Raw genomic sequence first — 22,806 nt, 5'->3', positions numbered from 1 at the left:
TCCATGATCATAATCATCATCATCATCATGACAGAATATTAACCTTTGTGATTTCTGTGTCACAGAGGACCAGAATAACCACATCTTTCATGGGATTTGTTGATAATGTAAAACATTAAATATCACTGGACTTATTCTTTAACTTGGAGTGTAGAATATTTACATTTTAGCACTTGTGTATTTTTCATTCTTTTTCCCAAATCTCTGTCAAATAGGTGGTAAAGGTGATGATAAACAGAAGAATCAGGATGATAAATGTCTCTCCAAGATTTTCCCCCACAATACCTAAATCCTACAATAGAGGGCGTCCTTTTCCCACACTCTGATGGTGGATGCCCTGGAGCATAACTGTTTGAAGCTGCATGTGGCACCACAAGCTACATGATCTGCACCTCAGAGTTATCCCTGCTGTCTTTTCATCATCCACGGAAACCTCACAAAATTTCACTACTGCAGGCCAAATAAATAAAAAAGAATTTGTCGGCTGTATTAGTTCTTTTGGCTATAGTAGCTATATATCTATAGAAACTACATGTGTTGCTTGCTGCAATTCAATGATTAAATGCAGGCTATTGATGGAAGTGAAATGCTGGGGCAGCAGGTAGTCTGTTGATTGTCCTACTGAGTCTTTTTTTTTTTTAATCTTCCTTTCCAAAGTGATTGTCATGGTGAGGCTTGATGCTTCTGATATAAGTGAAAATATCTTATATATGCTATCTGAAAGGAGCCGCTGCATTGTGTTCCATTAGAGCGCAGTGAGCCGCAGGGGCCACAGCAGGCTGTAATCACCATGGGAGACCAGGAGAAGTGCAAACCATGTAATTTGGACAGGCGCAGCAGCTCAGGCTCTGAGGGAAGGACTGCTGGGAAAATTACCACGTACTTTGCAAAATTTCACTTGGAGAACTATTATCTGTCACCACTTAGATTTACACACAGAAGAGGAAAATCACTGTGATGATACAATGTATTCACCAATGACTGACTACAGTAGTGGAAAAGAACACGTTGCATAAATGTTCCCATATTATGCTAATTTATGTAGCTCACAACATTTTAAAGGGAAATATTGTACTTTGCAATCACTTTTATCTGGCAGCTTTCATCCACGTTTCTCTACAGCTTAAGATTCTTCATACAGTAGAAAACTTAAACTGCCAAAAAGAAAATATTACCTTCACCTTAGCCAGCTATAAAGTATTAATGTGCAGCAAGATATGACTTTATCATTGAAAACACCAGTAATATTATATACTGCAAGAGAAGCCACTGTGCATAATGTGAACTTTTTTGTAATGGACTATTTTTACACTTATTTAATGAAGACATTTACATCTTTATTTTGAACTCTTTGCAAGCAATTTTACAAGATTAAAACACTGGAAAATTGCTCACTGCACTTCTGTTTAGTAGCCTATCACTGACTGGCCTTATGGAAAGAAACTTGAAGTGTCTGGGCGTAGGTGTAGAAATAGTTTAGTCGACTGTGCATTTGAAAATAGGCTTTGGAGTAATGCAAACAAATAACACATTACACGAGAGGTGTTCAACAGGGGGTCCACGGAGGTGCTGCAGGGGGGTTGTGGAATTTTTGGTTGATTTGACAATGTTTTATATCTTTTAGTTTCCACATTTAATAAAATAAAAATGAAAAATAAAAATCTGTATAGCTTGTCTGCATGATTATCATGCAATTGTTGATATTGGCATTGGTACCAGTTAACAAGGTCTGTTGGCAGAGAGGGACAGCCCCTACTCACTATACACATTTAGAAAAAACAATAATATGAAATGAATGAATTTATTTATTTCGTTATAGACCTACCGTTGAAGCCAAAGCTTACCCCTACCCCTTTTCCCTTAAAAAATTATACTCATTAACACAAAAGGATCAGTAAGCCTACACTTAAATTTCTGATCACAACAAAATAAAGAATTGTTGCAGTGCATAACCCAAAACAGTACAAAATCATTCAACTTAATTTTCCATACTGTAACAAGAAATGTTGTTCTTATAAAGTCTTTTAAAGCCGGACCTAGCTTAGTGAATGGACAATAACAAGTCTACATGATACTGGGCCCAGTTTAATATAGGCCTATTTTTTAATAGCCTATAGTAGGGGTCCCTGCTCCATCTCAGGCACTTTGGGGGTCCTTGCACTGAAAAACGTTTAAGACCACCAATAATCTTCAACTTTATTTAAAGTTGTAGCAACAACAAACATTTCAGTCTTTCCAGCTCACATTCGTTACAACAGTAGCCTAACAGTAGCCTACAGTAAAGTTACAAATGTAGCCTATAACAAAAGTTAAGCAAAAGAGAAAACAATCAAATTAACAAAAGAAAATAAATTTTGGTGACAGACCTCGTATCCCATGAGAATTATAATTAGTGTTGTGTGTGACAGATTAGTTGAACATTGTTTATTAGCCTATTGATAGGACATTTCTTAGGCTATTTGTAGTTAACTTAAGAGACTTAAAATAATAATCAACTTCAATCTAAAACAATTTAAATGATGGTAAAGAATTCTGAAATTTATGGATATGAAATTTCCCCAATAAAGACCAACAATAATCTTTACCAAACTGTGTGACAGGATGACATCACAATGCTGTCCTTGTAGACTTCAAATAGATGTCTGCTGGTCATGGTAACAAACAGTATAGCCTAGCCTACTGCTTTCAGTTTTAAATGTGTAAATGGTGCTGTGTGTTCAAGTGTAAGTAGGAGTTTTACAGTTAGGCTATTTTTCTGTCTCGGTCCTGGATGAGGAGCAGAGTGGAGGGAGGGACGTTTCGCCTCTGCCTTTGCACGAGTCCTCCATGGACCCTGAAAACAGCAGGTGCATGCCATCTGCAAATGGTTCAGATTTATAGTATGTCCGACTGTCCACCGGTGCTGTCATTAGCTGTCGTTTGACATACTGCTGTGTAAAACCTTTAACAAGCTCATAATGTCCCGGATTGATAGAGGACACGCAGCGCTAAAGAGATTAATTCTTGATCCGTGAAGAACGGGACCTTGAAATTGGAACGTAGTGGTTGCCATGGTGACGGAACCACGCTAATCCAAAAAGTGCTCTGAAGACATTAGGAAGTTTGTTTTTAAGCGGAGGCACAACCCTGGGTAAAATAAAAAGTAAAACATCTTTATAAATTGTCGAGGAGAACTCCAGGGTAGCAGCAGGAAGTGTGGTCAACATCTGCGGAGACGCCCATCAGCTCGTAACGGACCCAGATTTATAGTGGGGGATTTATCTGCGTCTAGTCGCGGAGTCACCGGAACAGAACCAGCAACCGTTAAAACCAGCATCACCTGCACCGGTAGACGAGTATGGAAAGTCCCGGAAACTAGTAAAGTTTTTTTGGGGGGAAAACAAAGCTGGACTCTCTTCTCTAAGGTAAGTTGAGTTGCACCGGAACATTTCCAAGTTTACCGCAGCAGACAAACAGCAATGTTAGCTTGATTACATCATTGCCACGATTGACTCTAACGACTGAAGGAAAATCTAAGCTAATTGCTACACTAGCCGCTTGTGATTGTTTTTGTTGATGCTCTCCTATGCACTTTTATGATGCTCACTTGAATCTGTTTTATTTTATTTTATTATTATGTTATTTTACTTGTAAGCACTTTATTTCTACGCCATATAAAAAAGTTCATCATAATCATTACTTTCTACTGCCACGTGCATCTTTTAGGCTAATAAATACAGCAGCATGCAAAAGTTTGGGCACCTCTGGTGAAAATTTCTGTTAACGTTAGCAAGTGGAAGATGAATGTCCAAAAGGCATAAAGTTACAGATGACTCATTCCCTTTATTCACATTTATGAATATGACATCTTTCTTTTACATTTTCAAAATGACAGAAAAGGAAAAGGGGCCCGCAGCAAAGCCCCCCCCCCCCCCCGAAACTATCACAGCATGTAAATGGTAGATAGCTAATGTGATGATCTCATACCTTGGTCAAAGTTATCTGGGAGCTCAAATCTCCTGGGTTTCCCATTCTTTTGCAGGCTACTGCTTTGTTTCCCATTTTCACTCTAAAATTGTAGTAACAAAAATAATACACTGGTTGCTTTAACTATTGCAAACGGGTGTTTCATGTTTACCTTCATGCCTTTTGGATCAGTTAATCTTCCACTTGCTTAACTGTTAACATTAACAGAAATTTTCACCAGGGGTGCCCAAACTTTTGCATGCCACTGTTAGGCTATTTGCCACATAATCTTCTCTTCTAGTAAAATTCCCTGCACCATGGAAAACTTATTTTAAATTACATGAAGCAAAGATAGTTCATAATGTAGTACAGTGGTTTGAATCACACTATTAACACCATGGTTATAAATGTGAATGTAGGTTAATTGATTGGCTGTCCACACTTTGCAGTGGCATGTGAGACATTTATTCACCAGTAATCATGTCTATAAAATGTATGTGGGTTTAAAAAAGTAAAATGGATTTTATTTATTTTGCCCCAAATCTCCATGTTGTCTCACTTGTGTATAAGTGGTTTATGCATTATTTATCCCCTTGAAGTGAATATAATTTTTTTTTTTTTGGGGGGGGGCACATTTTCAGGTGTTTAGGAAGAAGCACAACGAGATGGTGAAAAATAAAAACAGACGATCTTCCACATTAAAACTAGCTGATTCCCAGATTGCAAGCAGCGAAGATCTGACTCCCCTGGATGACCCAGCCAAAGGGGACGTTGCTGCTGCCTCTCCAGAGCACCAGACCGATGGCCAAGTTCAGTCGGGCTTCTCAGACAGAGTCTACCTGCTGGCATCAACCATCTTCCAGAATAACCACCTGGAAAAGCCTGCTTCCCACCGGTTGGTGAATTATGGCAAAGACAGAGGTCTCCCCTTACCAGAGGTCAGAGATAAAGAGCTGTGTCGCACTGCGTATGAACTAACCTTCAACACACTTAAATGTAAGTTTGTCACATGGTGATGTCAGGTTGATTTGTTTTTTTTAACCTTGTGTCCTAACTACTTTTGCTTTATTTCTTTATTTGCTTCCCTTTATCTAAACCTTACACACATGCCCACAGCTTCACCAATTACACATTCAAATTGTGTGTTTGGGGTGAATTGTTTGGTGTGAGGACATTGATTTATTCCAGGTACAGTAAATTGCATGTAAAACAAGTAAAGTATCTGACTCCAAGCAAACAAACAGCCATTTGAAGTGAGAATGAATAGCCCTGGGGAAGTTAATTGACAGGCAGAATTGGATATAGATAGATTGATGAAGGGCAAGAAGAAGAGAAAAAAAATGCTTGAATGACCAAGGGGAATTCTTCATGATGCTACAAATCAATTTGGCCCATAATCTGTTATCCGGGACTGGGGCGGGGTCTGGGTGGCAGAAGTCACGGAGGTGTGTAATCACCATGGTGATAAGGGAGGAGAGGTGAGCCAACTGTCAGCGTAGGAAGCTGGCCGGAATCGATTTAATGCGTTCTCAGTGGATAGAGAGGTCAGGTAGGAGGAACACCCTCATAGCCATGAATGATTTTACTCATTCTCACTATCCAGCCGCTTGGATACTTGGATAAGCCTTGGGCCTACATGTCCCACAATTAATGCAGATCACTTCAAAACCTAGCATCTAATCTATCATCACAAGCCCCAGCACATCATTGCAATAACCTTTATTAGTTTAACAGCTGTAGGTCATAGTACAACATTAGTGGATGAAATCGACTATGTTGCCAAGGATAATCAGAGAGCACTTAGAGATCTTATTTCCAGGACATTGTTTTCATTCATCACTCTTTTCTTACTTTCTACAAGAGGATGCCTGTTTGTACTAACCATAATGAGGAATTTTCTTTTACAGCAGGCATGTGAAAACAAATTAATTTGCACAAGAGCACTAGTTTCAGCTCCGCTTACTGGAAAAAATGGCCTGCTTTGAGCTCATAATAATTACAGTATACTGCATTATTTGCTAAATTTAATCCTCTTTTTGTTCAGAGCTTATATCAAAGACAATAATTCCAGTCTTATCAGTGTTATGTTAGTACTGTTGTTTTGTTTTTTTTGTTTTTTTTACAGTCCCCATCCCGCATATATGACATTTTTAGAACTGCTTAATTTGTAGAATTTCTATAAGCAGAATAATAATGTAATTTTGCTGTTTTTTTTTTTTTTGGAATGTGGTCTGCACATAAAATAGATTAAATATATCCTTCCTGTCTACTTGAGGCTGAATCAAGTGGTACTGCTACAGTAGAGTTTCTGATTACATGATAACTGTATTGCTGTTATGGACATATGATTGGTGACTTACTCGATCACATAGGTATGTTGGTCACATATTAGATTCTCTCGTGCTTGCTGTGTGGTTAAATTGGGTGCAGATGAAACGACACAACCTGGAAGCCAATGTTAATCTCTCCTCTTCCTCTTCCTACCAGCAGAGTGACTTTTGGTGCAGAAATTGATTTGCTAGTGACACACACCCATGCTGGCAGCCACACACACACACACACACACACACACATGCACATGCACATACACACATTGTTCGTGCACTGCCTTGCAATGACTGATCCAAAATTGAGCTGAGGTCAGTTGTTAACCCAAAGAAGAAATGCTTCAGCAGCGAAAAACACACAGAGCAAAATGCCAATGAGCTCCGGTATTGATCTTGTGATTATAACTCTTATCTGCTGAAAACAAAAAAAAAGTCATCCAGTAATCTTCCTGTCAGTGGCTGAGGACACAGCCTTGTCAGTCATTCAAATTTGGATAGAGAATTGGAGATGATAAACCCTGGTGTAGATTTGCCAGATTTCAAATAAAGACAAGGTTGAAGTGGTTGAAATAACTATCAGCAGTCAAGTCCTTTTTGCCCTCGCCTCTGTGCCGCTTTTTCCCTTTGTTCTGATTGTTCTCTTTCTTTTATATCTTCAGGGCTTTACTGTTTTTTCGACCTCCTCCGTCTCTTTAAAAATCCCTTTTTCATATCTGAGTGACTTTCTACTCGATCACTGACCTGGAGGCAGTTTGTGTTGTCAAGGCTTCGTTTCTTGTTGATTGGTCATACTGTACTGTATGTTCTCAATGCTCGAGGTATGTTCAGATGCCGAGCTATGTAAAGTCATTTTTGTGTTAATTTTTACTGGTAGAAAAATATTTGACCTTGTCGCAGGCAATGAGAGTCCCCCTCCTCTTCTCCTCCTCCTTTCCTGCTTCCCTCTTTCTTTCCACTGGCTACTCCTCTGAGTATTTCTGCCTCATTGTCCATACCGTCCAACTGGGCTGCCAGACGCCCTTGTCAGATGACTGTGGCTGCTGTATTCTCTGTGTGCGACTAGAAGGGTTCTTTGGACCACTTTGTGTGTGAGGCTAGACTCGGAGCAATAGAGAGAGGAAGACTCGTCTGTTTTGTCCTTGACCACAATCACGACAGCTACCAACCAGAATGCCTCAGCAAATATTAAATAGTGAAGGTGCAAAATATGTAAGAGAGCCTCTCTATGTTCATCGGTAAATGTGCAACTCGTGGCATGTACCTTTTTTTTTTTTGGGCTCGTCCTCTGTCTGATTAATGTGCAATCTGGTGCACTGATGTGGAACGCTGTGAGACAAAGACCTGGCTGAACACAAGAGGTGCTGCATTCAGCTCTGGCTCTTTCACTAAGGATTTGTTTGACTACAGTCCCCATCAATCACAGGTCATTGTATAATACCTGGATAGAGGCCATGAAACACACAACCTCAACATGGGCCCTCCTGGGATTACCACTGCCTCCTGCTGGTGTAGGACACAGTTCTTGTTACACTGATTCCAAGCCTGTTTTTTTTTTGCATATCAACCTCACGTACCAAGGTCTCTGATTTGAGAAATTCCGTCTTGCCCCTACAAGTAATATCCAGCACTATTTCTGCTGTGTAAAGATGTCCACTGTACGTGATTTATAGTTGCATTTTCTCTGTGTTTTACTCAACCTGCTGCGTGTGATTTATAGCATGTGGAGGACTGTGACCTCTACAGACCCAAGCATCACGGCCCCTTCTGGGGTCTGTGCTCTGCGAGTGGTTATCTCTACTCTTCTTATCTTTAAGAGACCCTCTGCAGTAATGGCCACTATTGTAAACCTTATTGACCTACATCGGCTATAAATTAGAACACCACTGATGATTGTTTCAACAATTAAAGATAAGCTCCTTTACGTGGCATCATTTATTTATTTGTGTGTGTACCTGGCTGCCCCTCTGGGGATGTGCCTAGATACATGGCACGGTTTGCCATGCTGTGATAAATTAACAGCAGTGTTGGTGGTTTCCATGGTGCCTCGTTAAATGGGCTCTGTCCCGGGCTTACCTCCTATTTGCAGCTTAAGAGCTGTGTCGAAAAAGAAGAATTAACCGAGAAGCCAACCACGCATGTAGCAGACAGAGCCTGCGACGCATATTAATGGTACAACTAAAGACTTTCACAATCACAAACACATGTGCCTCATTTCCACCTTTCATTAACTCCTCTGGATGAGGCATAGAGAGATGTGTTCCAGCCTCCCTCGAAACACATCCACATTAGTGAGTTTATCCCTTTTTCCCATTCCCTGTGTATAATGAGCAAACACTACCTGCTGAGTGGCTTTGGAAGCAGCTGTTCTTTAATCCCAACATGATAACCTGGATAGTGTTGCTGTCTCTCCACCTCGCTCATATTGAATAAGGAGAGCCCACTTGTCACAGTTGGGAGTGGAAGAGGACGAGGTATGTCTGTTTTATGTTTTAGAGAGAAAACCTCCTGTTGGCTGTTGAGGCGGCGGCTGCCTTCCTCATGTGACAGTCAGGGTGTGCATATTAAAATCAATTGAAACCACACATAGATATCTGAAAGGCCGCTCTGAACATTTTGCAGTTTATATCTTTCGGACTAATTCCCAGATTCGATGAGCACGGGCAAACAAAGTGTAGTCGTATGTCTGTCCATCAAGATTATATTTAATTAATGAGTGTTGATTAAAATTAAGACAGTGACAAGCATCGTAGAAACACAGTGTAGTCTGGTATGACATACATTTGGTTTCATAGATCATATTCAGATGGACCCTGCCCAGTACTTCAGATGTCATTAATTCATTAGCCCCTCAATTTCACACACACACACACACACACACACACACACACACACACGCACACACACACACACACACACACACACACACACACACACACACACACACACACACACACACACACACACTCACCACACACACACAATAAATGAAAGAAATGAGGCAAATGAATAATCAGATTGAGTCTAATTAAGCACCAAATAAGCATTTAATCAGGGGAAATTAACCCTCCCCCAACCCTAATTTAATTGAATTATCTTTTCAAATTAAATCACAATCATTTGGTGTGCCTCTAGGAGCCCCTCTCCCTTTGTTTTAATCTCTTTCTTTCTTTTTTCAAGACATGTTCTCATCATTAGATATGGATTTATCCTTCATAGCATATATTTTACCCGTTAATGGATAGTAAGTAATTTCTTGTGCCTTTATCTCCTGCCCCAAAGTGGGGGTTGGTTTCTGGGGATAATTAGACTTTGATATATAAAATGGCCAACCAATATAGATCATTATTGCTCAGATGCAAAATTACTAATGAAAGTCCCTGTTACTATATCTATTCCTCTACCTAATCTCTTTCACTTTGTTTCTGCACAGATCAAGAACTGCTGGAGGACATAATGATTGACAGCGGCTTTTACTTCTCTCAGCCAATAGTAAGTGAGTTCCACAGGGGCAGTAGTTTTAATACAGCAGAAATTTGAGGGGAATTTATGTCAGCATCGTCAAACACATATACTATGTATAGGATAATTTTTTACTTCTTGTTCTTTTTCTGAAGTCTTTCACTCATAAGACTTTGACTGTACCTCACAAGTGTTCTTCAGTATTCATGTCCTGCTGTTCACACTGAACATACTCTTTGTTCTGTTCTCAAGATCTCTAATCAGTAAAAGTAATCTTGATGTATTACACTGATACACTCACAAAGCACCTTGTGTCTTTTATATACCCTGTCCTAATCGACGACAATCATTCCCTTTGGAATAACACATCTAAAAAGTACTATGGGGCAGAATATGATTGGCTGTCTTTTTTCCCCCCTTTATTGCTTTTCTCAAACAAAACACCTCATTAATTAGAGATTAAATCAAAATGCCATAACAAAACCAAGGGCAGTGTGTTTGGATGTGTTATCTAAGTGTATTCTACACATTATCTCTCAAACATCTGTCCTGGAACCAGTGTGCTGAATGTTATTACAGTAGTGACACTAAGGCTGTGCTGAGTAGCTGTAAAAGACGTGAACCTGTGGTTGTTAAACAATAGAATAATGCCCTGCTGCTTACAGGAGGAGGTATCCTCTGGAGGAGACTGGTATGTGCTCACACTACTTTTAACATTCTTCATTAAAAAAAAAGCAGTGGGAAGAGGGGGGCTGCTTTAGCTGCTCCAGCTACAGCAATCTGGATGGTGATAAAACATGCACAGAGTACAGAGCTAGTCAGCGCTGGTAGAGGAGAAGAGTGATGAAAGGAAGAGGCGCTGAAATGTGTGTCGAAAACCTCAGTAGTGGTGAAGTGTACAGATTGTAGACGACTAATGTCTACTTCAGTGAGAGTTCAAACATACACAGACACATTAATACACACGACTGTGTGTTTACAAAGCAAACCTTGCACACACATGCACACACACATACACTCACACTGTAGCCTGGTGAAATATGGCCCTGGGTGAAATGAATGGGCCTCCCTATGTGTTGGTGGCAGGTCGTTACTCTGCATCCCTCTAGTGAGACAATAAAGCCAAGACACAAAGAGACAGTCTTTAGAACTCACGCTCACCTCTTTTTTACACTGCTGACATCTATAAAGTTCAACCTTGATGGAGAAAGGAGAAAGAGGTGGGTGAGAGGGAACAGGCTAGCTGGAAAAAGGGGGGTACATGTGGGTACTGGAAAAAAAAGGGGAATGAAAAATAAAGATAGAGATAGACTTGTATGCTGAAAGAGCCTTAGGCCCATTGGATCTCAGTGGAGAAAGAAAATGAAGCCTAAATTCTGTGAAGGGTCGAAAAATATCTCGACTGGCGATGTGAAATCTGTAGAAGAAAACACTGACTAAAGGCTGAGTGGCACATTTAACATGAAACAGATCCAATTCCAGTTTCTGTGTAAAATGAGCCATGAAACTTTAATCATATCTAAAATATTCCAATTACTCTATCTATATCATCTACATGTGATAGTTTCATAACATACTTAACCAAATTTAATCATTGTCACATTGATTGATTGGACATTATTTTCAAACCCAGCTTAAGATCGTGCGATAAAATTGAAAATGAGTCCAAGTAAAGAGAGACAGAGTTAATATCTTATGTTGTAGGTCTGGATCTGAAATGACAAAGCTGGTAGAGCTGGTGTGTTTACTGTGGACCGGTTTCCTACCATGGGATGTCGTTGCCAGGCAAATTAATGACTGGGAATTTTCCCACACCCGAGGGTTTAACCTTGGTAAAGGGCAAATGGAACTTGAGCTGGAGAGGGAGGACGAGAAAGAAAGAAAAAAATGGAGTGCCACAGTCTGTCTCAGAAAAACCAACCTTTCCAAAAAGCTCCTGGAATGAATAATAAGTGTTGGCTAATTCCTTAGCTGCAACATAAACCCTTGTAGCGTTCTCGCTTCTCGCCCCATTAGCCCTGTAGTGAGGATGTGGCAAGCTGTTGCCACTGTGGAACGCCATCTGCCTCTAATGCAGCTGGTGCCCTCCCACCCTCGGGGACAGAAAGGTGGAGCGAGGGAGAGAGAGAGACAGAGGTATAAACATGGAAAGTAGAAGAGAGAGCTGAAGGGAGAGAGATCATTGTAGAGGACGAGAGGTAGACACGTAACTCAGGAGGTGGGGTCATGGCAGGACATCCTTGAGCTACAATTATGTGTATATCGGTTTCTGAAAACCTGATCATTTAGCCTCTGAATCAATACAGCTAAATACAATAACTGCACTTCACCCCTCATTAGGTAACCAAAATAGAGCACTCTCTACACTTTTATCAAATAGCAGCTTGTGTTGTTTTATGCACTTTTAAATTCTAGATGCAGTGGAGTTCTGAGGTGTCAACCTTCGATAAATAAAAGCTTTATCCCCGGCCTTGTCATTTAAAATAAGACACTTGTCTTCATGCAGTTTCTGATCTTGTTCCTGCCTTTTCATTGTTCTCTTGTCATGGTTCACTTATCTTTTTGCTCTCATGCTCCAGCCAGATGATCAGATATGCCTGGTAGCCGTTATTCTGTACGACTTCCAGGACAGGAAGTTCCTCCCACGGAAACGCTCAGAGGAGGAGGAGATCATACAGGATGTCAGACATGTTGAAAATTGTCTTCTCAGGTAAGGAAAGAAAAATCAAGAGAAGCACAAACTATCCTACAAGGGAGGACCAACTGAGAGAGAAATTTTGTATGTGTCCACCGTAGGTTTAAAACCAAACTGGCAGCGTCTCTGGCCCGCTGCAGGATCAAACGTGATCTCCTGTCCATTGAGTGTATCTTGCCGGAGAGTGTGAAGACAAAGCAGGAGAGATCAAGCAGCCTTCCACTTTACACATGGGTTAACACGCTGAAGAGCAGGTCAGCTGAGCACACAACTACTCAAAACTACTAGTATGCACTACTAGTACCTATCTGTACACTCCCACCTGCCACAGGAATGTACTGGAGGCATAGATAGAGTACATGCAAACATCTACACACACACACCTTCATCTACACACAGACCTTAAACTTGCGGTGCTGCCCAATGGTTTATGGGCCAGGTGCCCTGCTGACATCCAATTAAACCACCAGACTGTGTGTGTGTGTGTGTCTATGTGTCACTGTGCTTGTGTGCTCTTGCACACGCCCCGTCAGGCTGATTCAGTTAGGTGTAAATCCTGCTGCTGTGGACAGATTCAATCAGCAACAACCCTCAGCAAGCTTTGGGACGGTAAAGGTCACCTGTTGGGATGAGGGGCTTCTGTGTGCGTGTGTGTGTCTTAATGATTTTATACGGCACATATTACTATTGAAGTCTTAAAGTCTTTTAAAAGGCCACACTGTTCTGCACACTGTTATTATCTATGATGACAGTCTTCCTCTTTCTCCCACCTCTAACCTTCCCCCTCTCTCATCCCTTCTCTCCCGGGCCTTCGCTAATCCGCTCCCCTCTCCCCCTCTCCTCTGCCTGCAGTCTTGATGAGGTCCAGAGTGTTCTGCAGAGTGCAGGCTTCTCGCAGGTGAAATGGATTGAGCAGCTAGAGGGCCAGAGCTTCTGCCAGGATCCCCACTGTGGGGATATACTGGTATTCCCTGCTCAGTCGAAAGCTCAGCTGTACTCAACCAAGCTGCTTGGCGACCACAAACTCATCATCCAGGTACAAGCTACACGGAGAGAGGAGAGGTTTCCGACAAGGGCTGTCTGCTCTCTGTGAACTTAAATATGACTGTGGAAATCTGTGCAGCACTATCCATCTTCACTGATATTTATGATTTCACTTTGGTCATAGACTTGGTCCCTGGTGTCAGCTAAGATTAGTTTTCTGAGATACAAAATATTTCACATCAGTTCCCCCCTCCCATCTGGCCATACTTCACTTTGGGTCATAAAGAATTCTCCAGTCCAGTCAGGGGATGAGCGGTTTAATCATTTAATTTCTACTCCATTAAAGTCAAGCTGTCATGCAAACCGTAAGCAGCACACAGCACTACAACACAATTAAATCAGATTTTGCAGCCAAATTCAATCAAATATTAAATCACCTCTCCTTTACCACTTCTTCCCTCTCATGTTTTATGGCTCTCCACCACTGTCTCACTTTTCAAATGTCCTTGTTCTTTTTTTCCCCACCCTCCTTGGTTTGTCTTTCCTGACAAATCCTGTGATCTGGATCCTCCCCACAGAAACTTATCTCAGCCCAGTCATTCCCCAGGGGTATGTTTTGCACTATTTGCAGAAGGGATCCCATTGATTGAAGGGCATCTCCATTGTAATCTGACGGCTCTGCTACTCTCGTTCCTTTTCTACATTTCTTTTTTCATCCATCTCCTTATTTTGCCTTTAAGTTTCTGCTTTGGAACAGCTGCTCCAGTCTCCCATAACTCTCTCATCTATTCCCTCCTCAGTTCTATTTACCACTATCATACACTCTAAGTTGTCCTCTTACTTCCTCTTATCTCAGTTTGTGTCTCATTACAGTAGTTTGCAAAGTGATGCTGAAAACCTGGATCTTGAAGTCTTTCGGCTGAAATCTGCTGGTCTCTCTCCCCAAACTAATGCTTTACTCACTGTGCCTCTAGGATAAGTCTTGCAGCCTAGGCCCAAACGCAGTGTGCTCCGTGTCACCTGAAGATGGAGATGTTCTCATGGTGGGGTGCTTCTCTGGCCTCACTGTCTACCACACTGCCTCCCTAATTGCTGAGAAACATAAAGCCAGCAACTCCAGCAACCTGCCCACAATTTATGTTTGTGTCAGCGATTGTATGGATGCTCAAAGGGAGGATCTGCAACAAGCCATCTCTTCTATGGGCTGCAAAAGTAGGCACAGCCTGGACGTGTTCCTGTCATAACCTGTTTGTGACTTTGTATGGAAGATGAAAGAAGTTTTACTGAAAGAAATAGAGGCAAAGAAGTTATTAATTTTCTTTTTGTAAGCTGACCAATTACAGCAAACATTGGGGTATTTACACTGAAAGTTTCTGCAAAAAATAAAATAGAATTGTTGTTCTCGGCAAATTGCCAGAGCAGCCTGTGTGCTTCAGACCAGACAATGTCTGCAGAGATTTCAGAATTTATGTAAATATTATTTGGTAATAGCGGCTGCCACCCTCGCTAGTCACTAGGGAAACAATTAAGTGCACGACAAAGCTGACATTTTTATAATTGCAAAAGATGCCCTCAGGAAATGGAATTCTTCTGCAAAGAAATATAGTGACACAATATGAACAATCTTGAAGCATTGAGCAAATGTGTGTTTTTGATTACCGTATATGGTGGTGATCATTCCTCTTTATATGACTGTTATTCAGATGTGAAGCTGATACCAGGGGTCTTCCAGTCGTTGGATGGTGGCGACAAGCGACTTCAGAAGGTGCGCGTTATCCTGTTGACTCCCAAGTGTTCTGTGTCTGCAGTCAGCAACCCAGTTGAATTCATACTACAAGAGAATGGAGGTAATGTCCATAAATAGAGAAATACACATTGTAATGTTACCTAGAGTATATTATAACCTGCGGTGTTCATTCTGAAATAGGAAAAAGAAAGTTTAAGGTTTTAAGGGCAATTTGATTTAACAAATGAAAACCGAACAAGCCCACATCAACATCTTTTTCTGTTTAAACAGAAGATTAAGACCATCACCATGAACACCAGTGTCAGTTTCAGTCTTTTTCTATTTTTGGTTCTATTCTATATTCTATTCTTGCCTCTCTGTGCACATCCTAACCCTCTAACAAAGCTGTCAGGTCAAGCCTGTCCATCTACTACTGTAACTATAAGTTATTTATACCAGAGTTGTGTACAATCCTTAATAAATAAAACTCAAATGCTTCTCCCCTGAAAGGCTTCTTTTGTTTTCTCAGACACAGACCTGCTGCAGGACCTGTCCCAGGGTTCAATAGCACAGAGCAAACTGGAAGCTCTGGTAGCCCAGCAGAGGAATGATATTGATCATGCCTTGAAGTGTAGGAACGACCTGCTTTCACATGTACACACACACGCACACACACTTAGACACATGTACCATGTGATCTCAGTCTTGTGCATGTAGCCTCTCTCACCTCTCTGACACAATGAAGCTCATACTTCCTAATTATCTAATCTCGTATGCCATTAGACTGAAGCCTGTGGTGTCCCTGGGAGACAGTCTGAGTCTTAATTAGGAATGCTTATGTTGCTCTGCGCCGGTCAGCCACAGTCTACTGCAGCATTCTTTGCATATTTTAAACAACTGATTAGTAATTCTGCTTTGTAGCGCATAGGTTCTGTAGAACTGAACTTGGCAGGAGGAGATACTTTAAGTCACATGGTATGTAGAGCAATAAATAAGATGTTACAAATCCTTTAAGCAAGCAGATGCTGCTGCTCAGTATGATTCTATGTATTTTATTTCATTTCATTCAGTGGCTAGTTAATTCCCTCCATCTTCTATTGCTCAGAGCACTTCTACTTGTGTTGGTTTCATGTTCATCAAGAAGGTCAAGTCTTTCTGTTAGAGGTATTGGAAACCATCAACTGTAATCTCACTGTCATCGATTGGTCCTTTTTCCCAATGCAGATTCTAGTAGGAACGTTAATTAATGTTGGGTGCGTATTGAGTGCTTTGGCTGGGTCGAGTCCATGGTATCATTTCAGCGTCTTTATGTAGGCAAAATACTTAGACTTAGAATTCATGAGCAAGAACGACATTGTATCTCAAATAAAGAAACTCAAATAGCTGACAGCCTCACAAATTTACAAGCAGCAGTTGAATAAAATGAGGCATGTTCATACGTAAACAGTAAGAAGAAATTAATATTCAAGAACCCATTTCTTCAAAGGGAGCTTTTGATAAGGGGGATGGCTCAGTTTGAATAATCACATTTAATTGTGGGAAAATGAGAGGAAGAAATGCTCTGTAACTAAATGTGTCTGTGCTTATCTGTTCCTCCTGGTTTAATTGAAAATGAAACAAGTTCGTTTATTAGAGGTGTGGTCACATGTCAGTAAAATGTCTTTATTTTCTCAATTAAATGTAGAAATGCAACTTTCAATCCCTTTGTGTCAACAGGTCAAAGTCTTATCTACATTTTATTTATATGCGTACAATTGTGTTTATATACTAACACATGTTTGTGTATAGTTCCCAAGGTTGTGGCAGTGGTATACTCTACTTGTTCTTCATACCCAGAGGAGAATGAAGAGGTGGTGAGAGGAGCCCTTGAACAAGCCAAGGCCCACTCGGAGCAGGAGGGGGAACCAAAACAAGCAAACTTCAGGTCAGCGTTGGTCTCTGTACCTCAGTGCCCTGGTGTGCTTTCTCTATCTGCCTCTTTCATTGTCTTTCTTTGTGTGTTTGCCTTGCTGTCTGTCAGCCTGCCGAGTTGTTTGTCTGTCTCCTTACAGACAAGTCTCTGTCAAAGTCCCACCACACCTCAGGCAGGAGCTGAAGGAGACTCAGTGAAAATATAATCAAAGATGCCATTTTATGTTTCTAAACGCTGTGAAAGGGGCAGAGACAAAAAGTTTTCAGGCAGTTTGCCTTCCCATAGATATTTTTTATAGTTCTTCAATGGGTTTTCTTTTCTGTGTTTGTGTGAGTGTGTGCATGTTTGTGTGGTGTGGTGTGAAGAACTAAGACATGTTGAAGTCAACCACTCCTGTAGACTTGTATATACCAAGACTGACTACACTCTGCAGTTAGCTGGCCTGGTGTGCTGGCTAAGCCTCAGGCCAGCATAAATAACAAAATAATAGGTATGGATCACAGTAGCTTTAACTACCGTACTGAAACTGGTGCTGGTGTACATTTTAAAGGAAAAACAATTGAATGATCAGTTGATCTACACATAAATGCTGATACTTGATTAAATTGTCAGGCAAAAATGCCCAAACATCACAGGTTCAATCTTGAATTAGAGACCTTGTGCATTTCCTCAATTAATATGCCTTATAATGACAGTTATGATAGAGCAGCTTCCTCCATATGTATGTTTATATATTATATTGGTGTTTGTGTGTGCTTCACATAGGGTTAGTCCATTCATATTCAACTCTTCTGACAATGCCTTGGACCCAGAGGAAACAGAGCCGTTCTTTGTGCTGGAGCCGTCAGAACAGAGTAACGGATGCTTCCTGGCTGTTCTCACCAGAGAGGTGAGCATCACTACTCATAAATACTTGACACTGATGAATTTGCAAAGAAAATATATCAATCAGGCATGTGAAGACACTAAATATCTACCGCAGGGAGTTTTAGGGCCAATTCAGTGTTTTTGTATTGTAGGTAATGTAAGTGATAACAAGAAAGGAAGCATCTTGCAGGAAGGCAGCTGATTTGCACACGTGTGTAACATGTATGCACAATACTTAGCGTGGCTCAGCGCCAGAGCCTAGTGAAATGTGCTGTCCATCAGCCTCCATATTCTGTTGTACATCTGTCTTTAAAATGTAAAGGCAGAACCTTTTTCCACAAGATATTTTTACTTCTTGAACAGAATCCGTTGCAGCTTAAATTCTTTAAAATCACCACTCTACTGCTGCTGCTGCTTTTAGGAAGTGCAGCCAAGAAGAGAAGCAGGGACAAATTTAGCTCATTTAGCATCCAGCCCTGGCAAGCTGTCTGGTCTCTAATGACAGAAAAGTTTCAGCAGAAGAGCTGGACCTGACCAAAGGCTTAAGCAATGTGATCCCAGTATTTTTCTTGGCTTACTGTTGTATGTTTGCCTGACATTATGCTCAGTGGTTTCGAGTGCTGTTTTGCACAATATGCAGTTTGTGAGTTGTGTTTTTTTGCCCACATACAGCCGGCTAACACACAGGTGAAACACTAACTGATCCATTATTTATATTTACTGAGACACTCCGTTGTCCTTCGCCATCATACAGTTGTCTCTCTCATGGGTGCCAACATAGAAACAGCAGACAAGGTGAAATAAGTTTAATTGAGGCAAATATGGGAATTGTGACTAAGCAGGTGCACTGTTCTAGCTACTATCTGTCAAACACACATCCACTGGGGAACTGTAGCATGTTTTTTAGCCCTTTAAATGGGAGGGTATGCAGGGAACCAGGCTACAGGAGATGAGATTAGCTGAAAATGAGTGTCACAGACTGTGATAGGGACTCAGTCGGATCTTAGTGGAGGAGTAAAGAGGTCACACGAAGACAGAAATGAAAATGTCAGGTCACGGACACAGGCGTACTGGCCAAGTCTCATCAGAAACAAGAAAGCAGTGAGATGTAGGTGAAGGTATTGGGATAAGTGGGGAATGAATGCTGAAAAGAAAAGGTCTGATGATAGAGGACATTGTCTGAGTCAACTTTAGAAATTGAAATTCTGTGAGTCATGATGAAATGAAGGGATGAGAGGAGCAAGAGCGACAGAGAGGCAGAAGTCGCCCTGTGAACATGCAGCTCAAGCAGAGAGCTGGATGTCACAGCCCATATTATGAACCAAAGAGGTGAATGAGGGAGATAATGTCCTCTTTACTGGTGTATATGTCTGTGGAGATGTTTTGGAATTGCTTGTGAAAATTAGACACAGCCGAAAATTTTGGATGAAGTGTCTTTGGAGGCAAATTCCAAAATGTCAGTGTCTGAAACGAGCCCTCAGATCCATTTTCTGACTCTTTTATGAACACTGATAATTGGGACGCACTCTGTCTCTGACTCTATTGTGTCATGGAGTCGTGAGGCTTTAATTACTTCATCAAGTCTCTCAGTCCTCTATTTCAGCCAAACTCATCTTCTATACAGCCCACTGTCATCCTCCTCTCCTTGTCTATCCTCTCTCCCTCTCTCTTTCTCACCATTTCGACTAGGTAGTGGCTGGCGAGGTCTGACTGGCCATGGGTGCAGTCTGCCGTGGTAGATCCACAGGGTTTGTAAATGTGCATCAGTAGGTCTCATCAACCCTCTGTGATCAGTCTTCCCCACGTCCTCATAATCCACAACATAGCCTTGTTTACGACATAAACTCGCTCACATTATGAAATCTGCTCTCACGCTCATGATGCCAGTGCAGGGTTATTAAGCCACCGTGCCCCCACTGGGTGACGGAGCTCTCTCGCACTGTAGCGTCTGCTTCTCTCCGGCCCATTCATCATGTTTTATACCTCCGCTGGCAGGAATGAAAAGATAATCAAACTGCTGTAATGGTACCTCAAACATGATTTTTTCCCTCCCTACCTCCAATAAAGTCAGCTAATCAAAAGTTATTGTGGCACTCTGAAAAGCATCATAAAAAATAGCAATTATATAAGTGTTTGAATGCTGTCTGGCTTACATTGACTGTCACAGCGGCACCCGATGAGGTTCTTTATGAGCTTTCCATTCAGGAACAGCTGGGGACAATAAAGACATTCCAGTGATCTGTTTCTGGTCAATTTTTTAGAGGAAGCAGAGCCCATCACTGGTGGACTTTGCTCTGAAAGCCCTGAACTACTGATGGATGAAGTCGGACAGTGTTAATAGGGGATTTAGAACTGTACACCTTTCAATTGAACTTAATTCTTTTCATTATATGGGAAGAGTTCCATAAATTTGGCCGTATTTGCAGAGATATAGTCGATGTAATGAGTTCAGACAACAGCACTGAAACAGAATGGGCCCCGCCCCGGGGTGCGCTGTGCAGATTAGTTTTGCAGAATATAGAAGGAAATGAGAGATTTACAGAGTATGGCATAGTTGGTTAGTGGAGAGGAAGTGAGATTTACAGGGTTGAGGGGAAGAAAGGGAGGCAAAGGAGAGTGTCTGTTGAATTATTCAGCGCCCCCTGTCTGTATGACTTAGCATCAATGAAGTTCAGGGCGTCCACCAAAGACTGCATTACAGCGATGCTTCTAAGGCATGTTTACCTGTGTGCAGAGAGTATCAACATTTAAAGGTACATGCACCTGTGCAAAATGCACCAACCTTGTATTCACAGGCACACTTTATTTTCACAAACCTACCTACATACACAAAATTACAATTATTTTTTACACGTACTAGTACATGCAGGCACTTAAAAGCAAAATACACACAAACCCGCACAGGGTTGTGTCCCCGTAGTGTACACACTGTGCTTGTGAATAATTCAGGTGTTGAGGAGAGCAGTAGGCTGCTTGTGTGCTGGTGCTGAGGCAGCAGGTGACCCTGCAACCAGCAACAAGGACATGGTGTCTCTCCTCTCCTCTATTATGGATTAGAAAAAATGAGAACATTATAAATTTATCTATTTCTTCCACTTAACCCTGGGATGTTTGGTTAGCCAATTAGTGAAGTTACCTGGTACCTGGAGAGCTGACTGCTTAAGCACATTATATTTACATAATAGTTTCCATTGCATTTTCACTCTTACAGCCTGAGCCGGAGGTCAAAGAGACACCACAGGAAGTGCTGGCCAGAGCAAATGCTAAAGGAATACTGGACAGGATCAACTCCAACCAGTCGTCCAGAAAAGAGCATCGTGGACGTAACAACAGGATGAAAAAAGCAGCCGGTGCTCGCACCTCTCTCAGTGTTCAGTCTAAACACCAAGAGACCAAGGGTGGCAACAGTACTCCACTGTATGGACGCCAGGAGTCGACGAACAGACAGCAGCCATCACAAGGTGGGCACAGTTAACTTCAGTCCTGTAAAAATAGAAAAGCACGCACATCCCCAAATCTAAGCACTGGGTGCCGGACAACAAAAGTAAATCATAGGAAACAGAAAAGTCCGCACACCAACAACAGCTCCAGAGCAATAATTTATTATCATTGAAACAAGGGAGTAACGTTTCAGGTCAGAAACCCTTAAGTTAACCCTGAAGTCTGAGGAAGGGTTTCTGACCTGAAGCATTATTCTCTTGTTTCGATGATAATAAATTACTGCTCTGGAGCTGTTGTTGGTGTGTGGACTTTTCTTTTCCTATAACTTCAGTCCTGTACCTTAAGTCATCTCTACACAGTGTGATAAATGCTATTTTCTTTCCTTTCCAGACTTCAATTGATTCCACTCTTATGTGTGTCCATAAAATACGAAGCTATTGCTAGCTGTGAAAATAGCCCATCTGCATTTCTCAGCCTCACTGAAGTTATAACTTGTTTGTTACTAATTCTCCCTTACCTTTGTAAAGTGTGTAGTCTTTGTAACTACCTCCTGGCTGTAATTTTCACAGATACAAGTAGAATTTAATCTCCACATTAAACTGTAGGGAGAAACCAAGTAAGCATACTTTTTTTCCAAAATGTCAAACTATTGTTTTAGATTTTGGGTAAGAGGAGTAAGAAGGAGCAAATATGCGTTGTTCAGTGTATAATGTCCTGTATTATTGTTTCTCCTCTCTTTCTATAGTTTGGTGCAAAAATAAAATGAGGTCCTCTCCCTCTGACCTTGATCCCATTGTTTTCTCTCTCAGGTAAACCCAAAGCACTGCGCCTACAAGCCCTGAAGAACACTACGTCCAGCCCCTTCTCTTCTTCAAAACAGGAAAGCTCCTCCTCCTCCAAACTAGAAAACAGCACATCCTCCAGTAGCATCACCCCTGTGTCCAGCACTACAACTACCAGCACCACCTCTCCACACCCAGCTCCTCCCTCTCCCCCTGTCGTCCGTCCTCGTAGAGCTCATCAGGAGGTGCTGAAGCCCGTGGTGCTCGTCCTGCCTCGCGTCCACTTCCCTGACTTCTTTCCACCGCAGCAGAACCGAGCGAGATTCAGCCCCGGCTTCAACTACACCAGGTGGAGTCCATCTCAGACTGTACCTCCCTCCCGCTCCAGTGGTGGCCTCGCCAAGGATGTCATGGTGAAATCCCGGCCTCTGTTTTGAGCTCCCAAAACCCAATATGCATATGGCAGAGTTAACTTTTGTGCCAAATGGTTAAAAAATAAAGTCAGAAGTATTTCAATCTAACACCAAAATGTACACTGTTATTTAACTGCCAAATTCCATAGATCATGTGAATACATCACCTAAAGTCCAGAGCAATCTTTACTTGTCATTATTTCAAAGTCATCTTTACCATGTCTTTGCGTTCCATGTCATATACAGTACAGAAGC

The 22,806-nt window shown here is 41.5% G+C and overlaps 1 protein-coding gene across 1 annotated transcript; it reads left to right on the top strand.

Annotated features, from left to right (window-relative positions):
• Window positions 1–2,791: 2,791 nt before the first annotated feature.
• Window positions 2,792–22,734, top strand: LOC146979880 (protein NSUN7). The gene is made up of 13 exons (XM_085789897.1): window positions 2,792–3,404; window positions 4,587–4,941; window positions 9,703–9,761; window positions 12,311–12,441; window positions 12,528–12,680; window positions 13,279–13,462; window positions 14,385–14,622; window positions 15,114–15,257; window positions 15,666–15,767; window positions 16,925–17,060; window positions 17,814–17,937; window positions 21,127–21,376; window positions 22,166–22,734. The coding sequence occupies exons 2-13, from the start codon at window positions 4,611–4,613 to the stop codon at window positions 22,573–22,575; spliced, it is 2,262 nt and encodes a 753-aa protein (XP_085646023.1). The 5' UTR covers window positions 2,792–3,404; window positions 4,587–4,610; the 3' UTR covers window positions 22,576–22,734.
• The last annotated feature ends 72 nt before the right edge of the window (window positions 22,735–22,806 follow it).

This window comes from Trachurus japonicus, chromosome 10 (assembly GCF_045865225.1).
Source record: "Trachurus japonicus isolate A0001 chromosome 10, Traja_1.0".
NCBI classification, from domain to species: domain Eukaryota; kingdom Metazoa; phylum Chordata; class Actinopteri; order Carangiformes; family Carangidae; genus Trachurus; species Trachurus japonicus.
The sequence above is the reverse complement of the archived record's forward strand: the minus strand, read 5'-3'. Positions and strand labels throughout refer to the sequence as shown.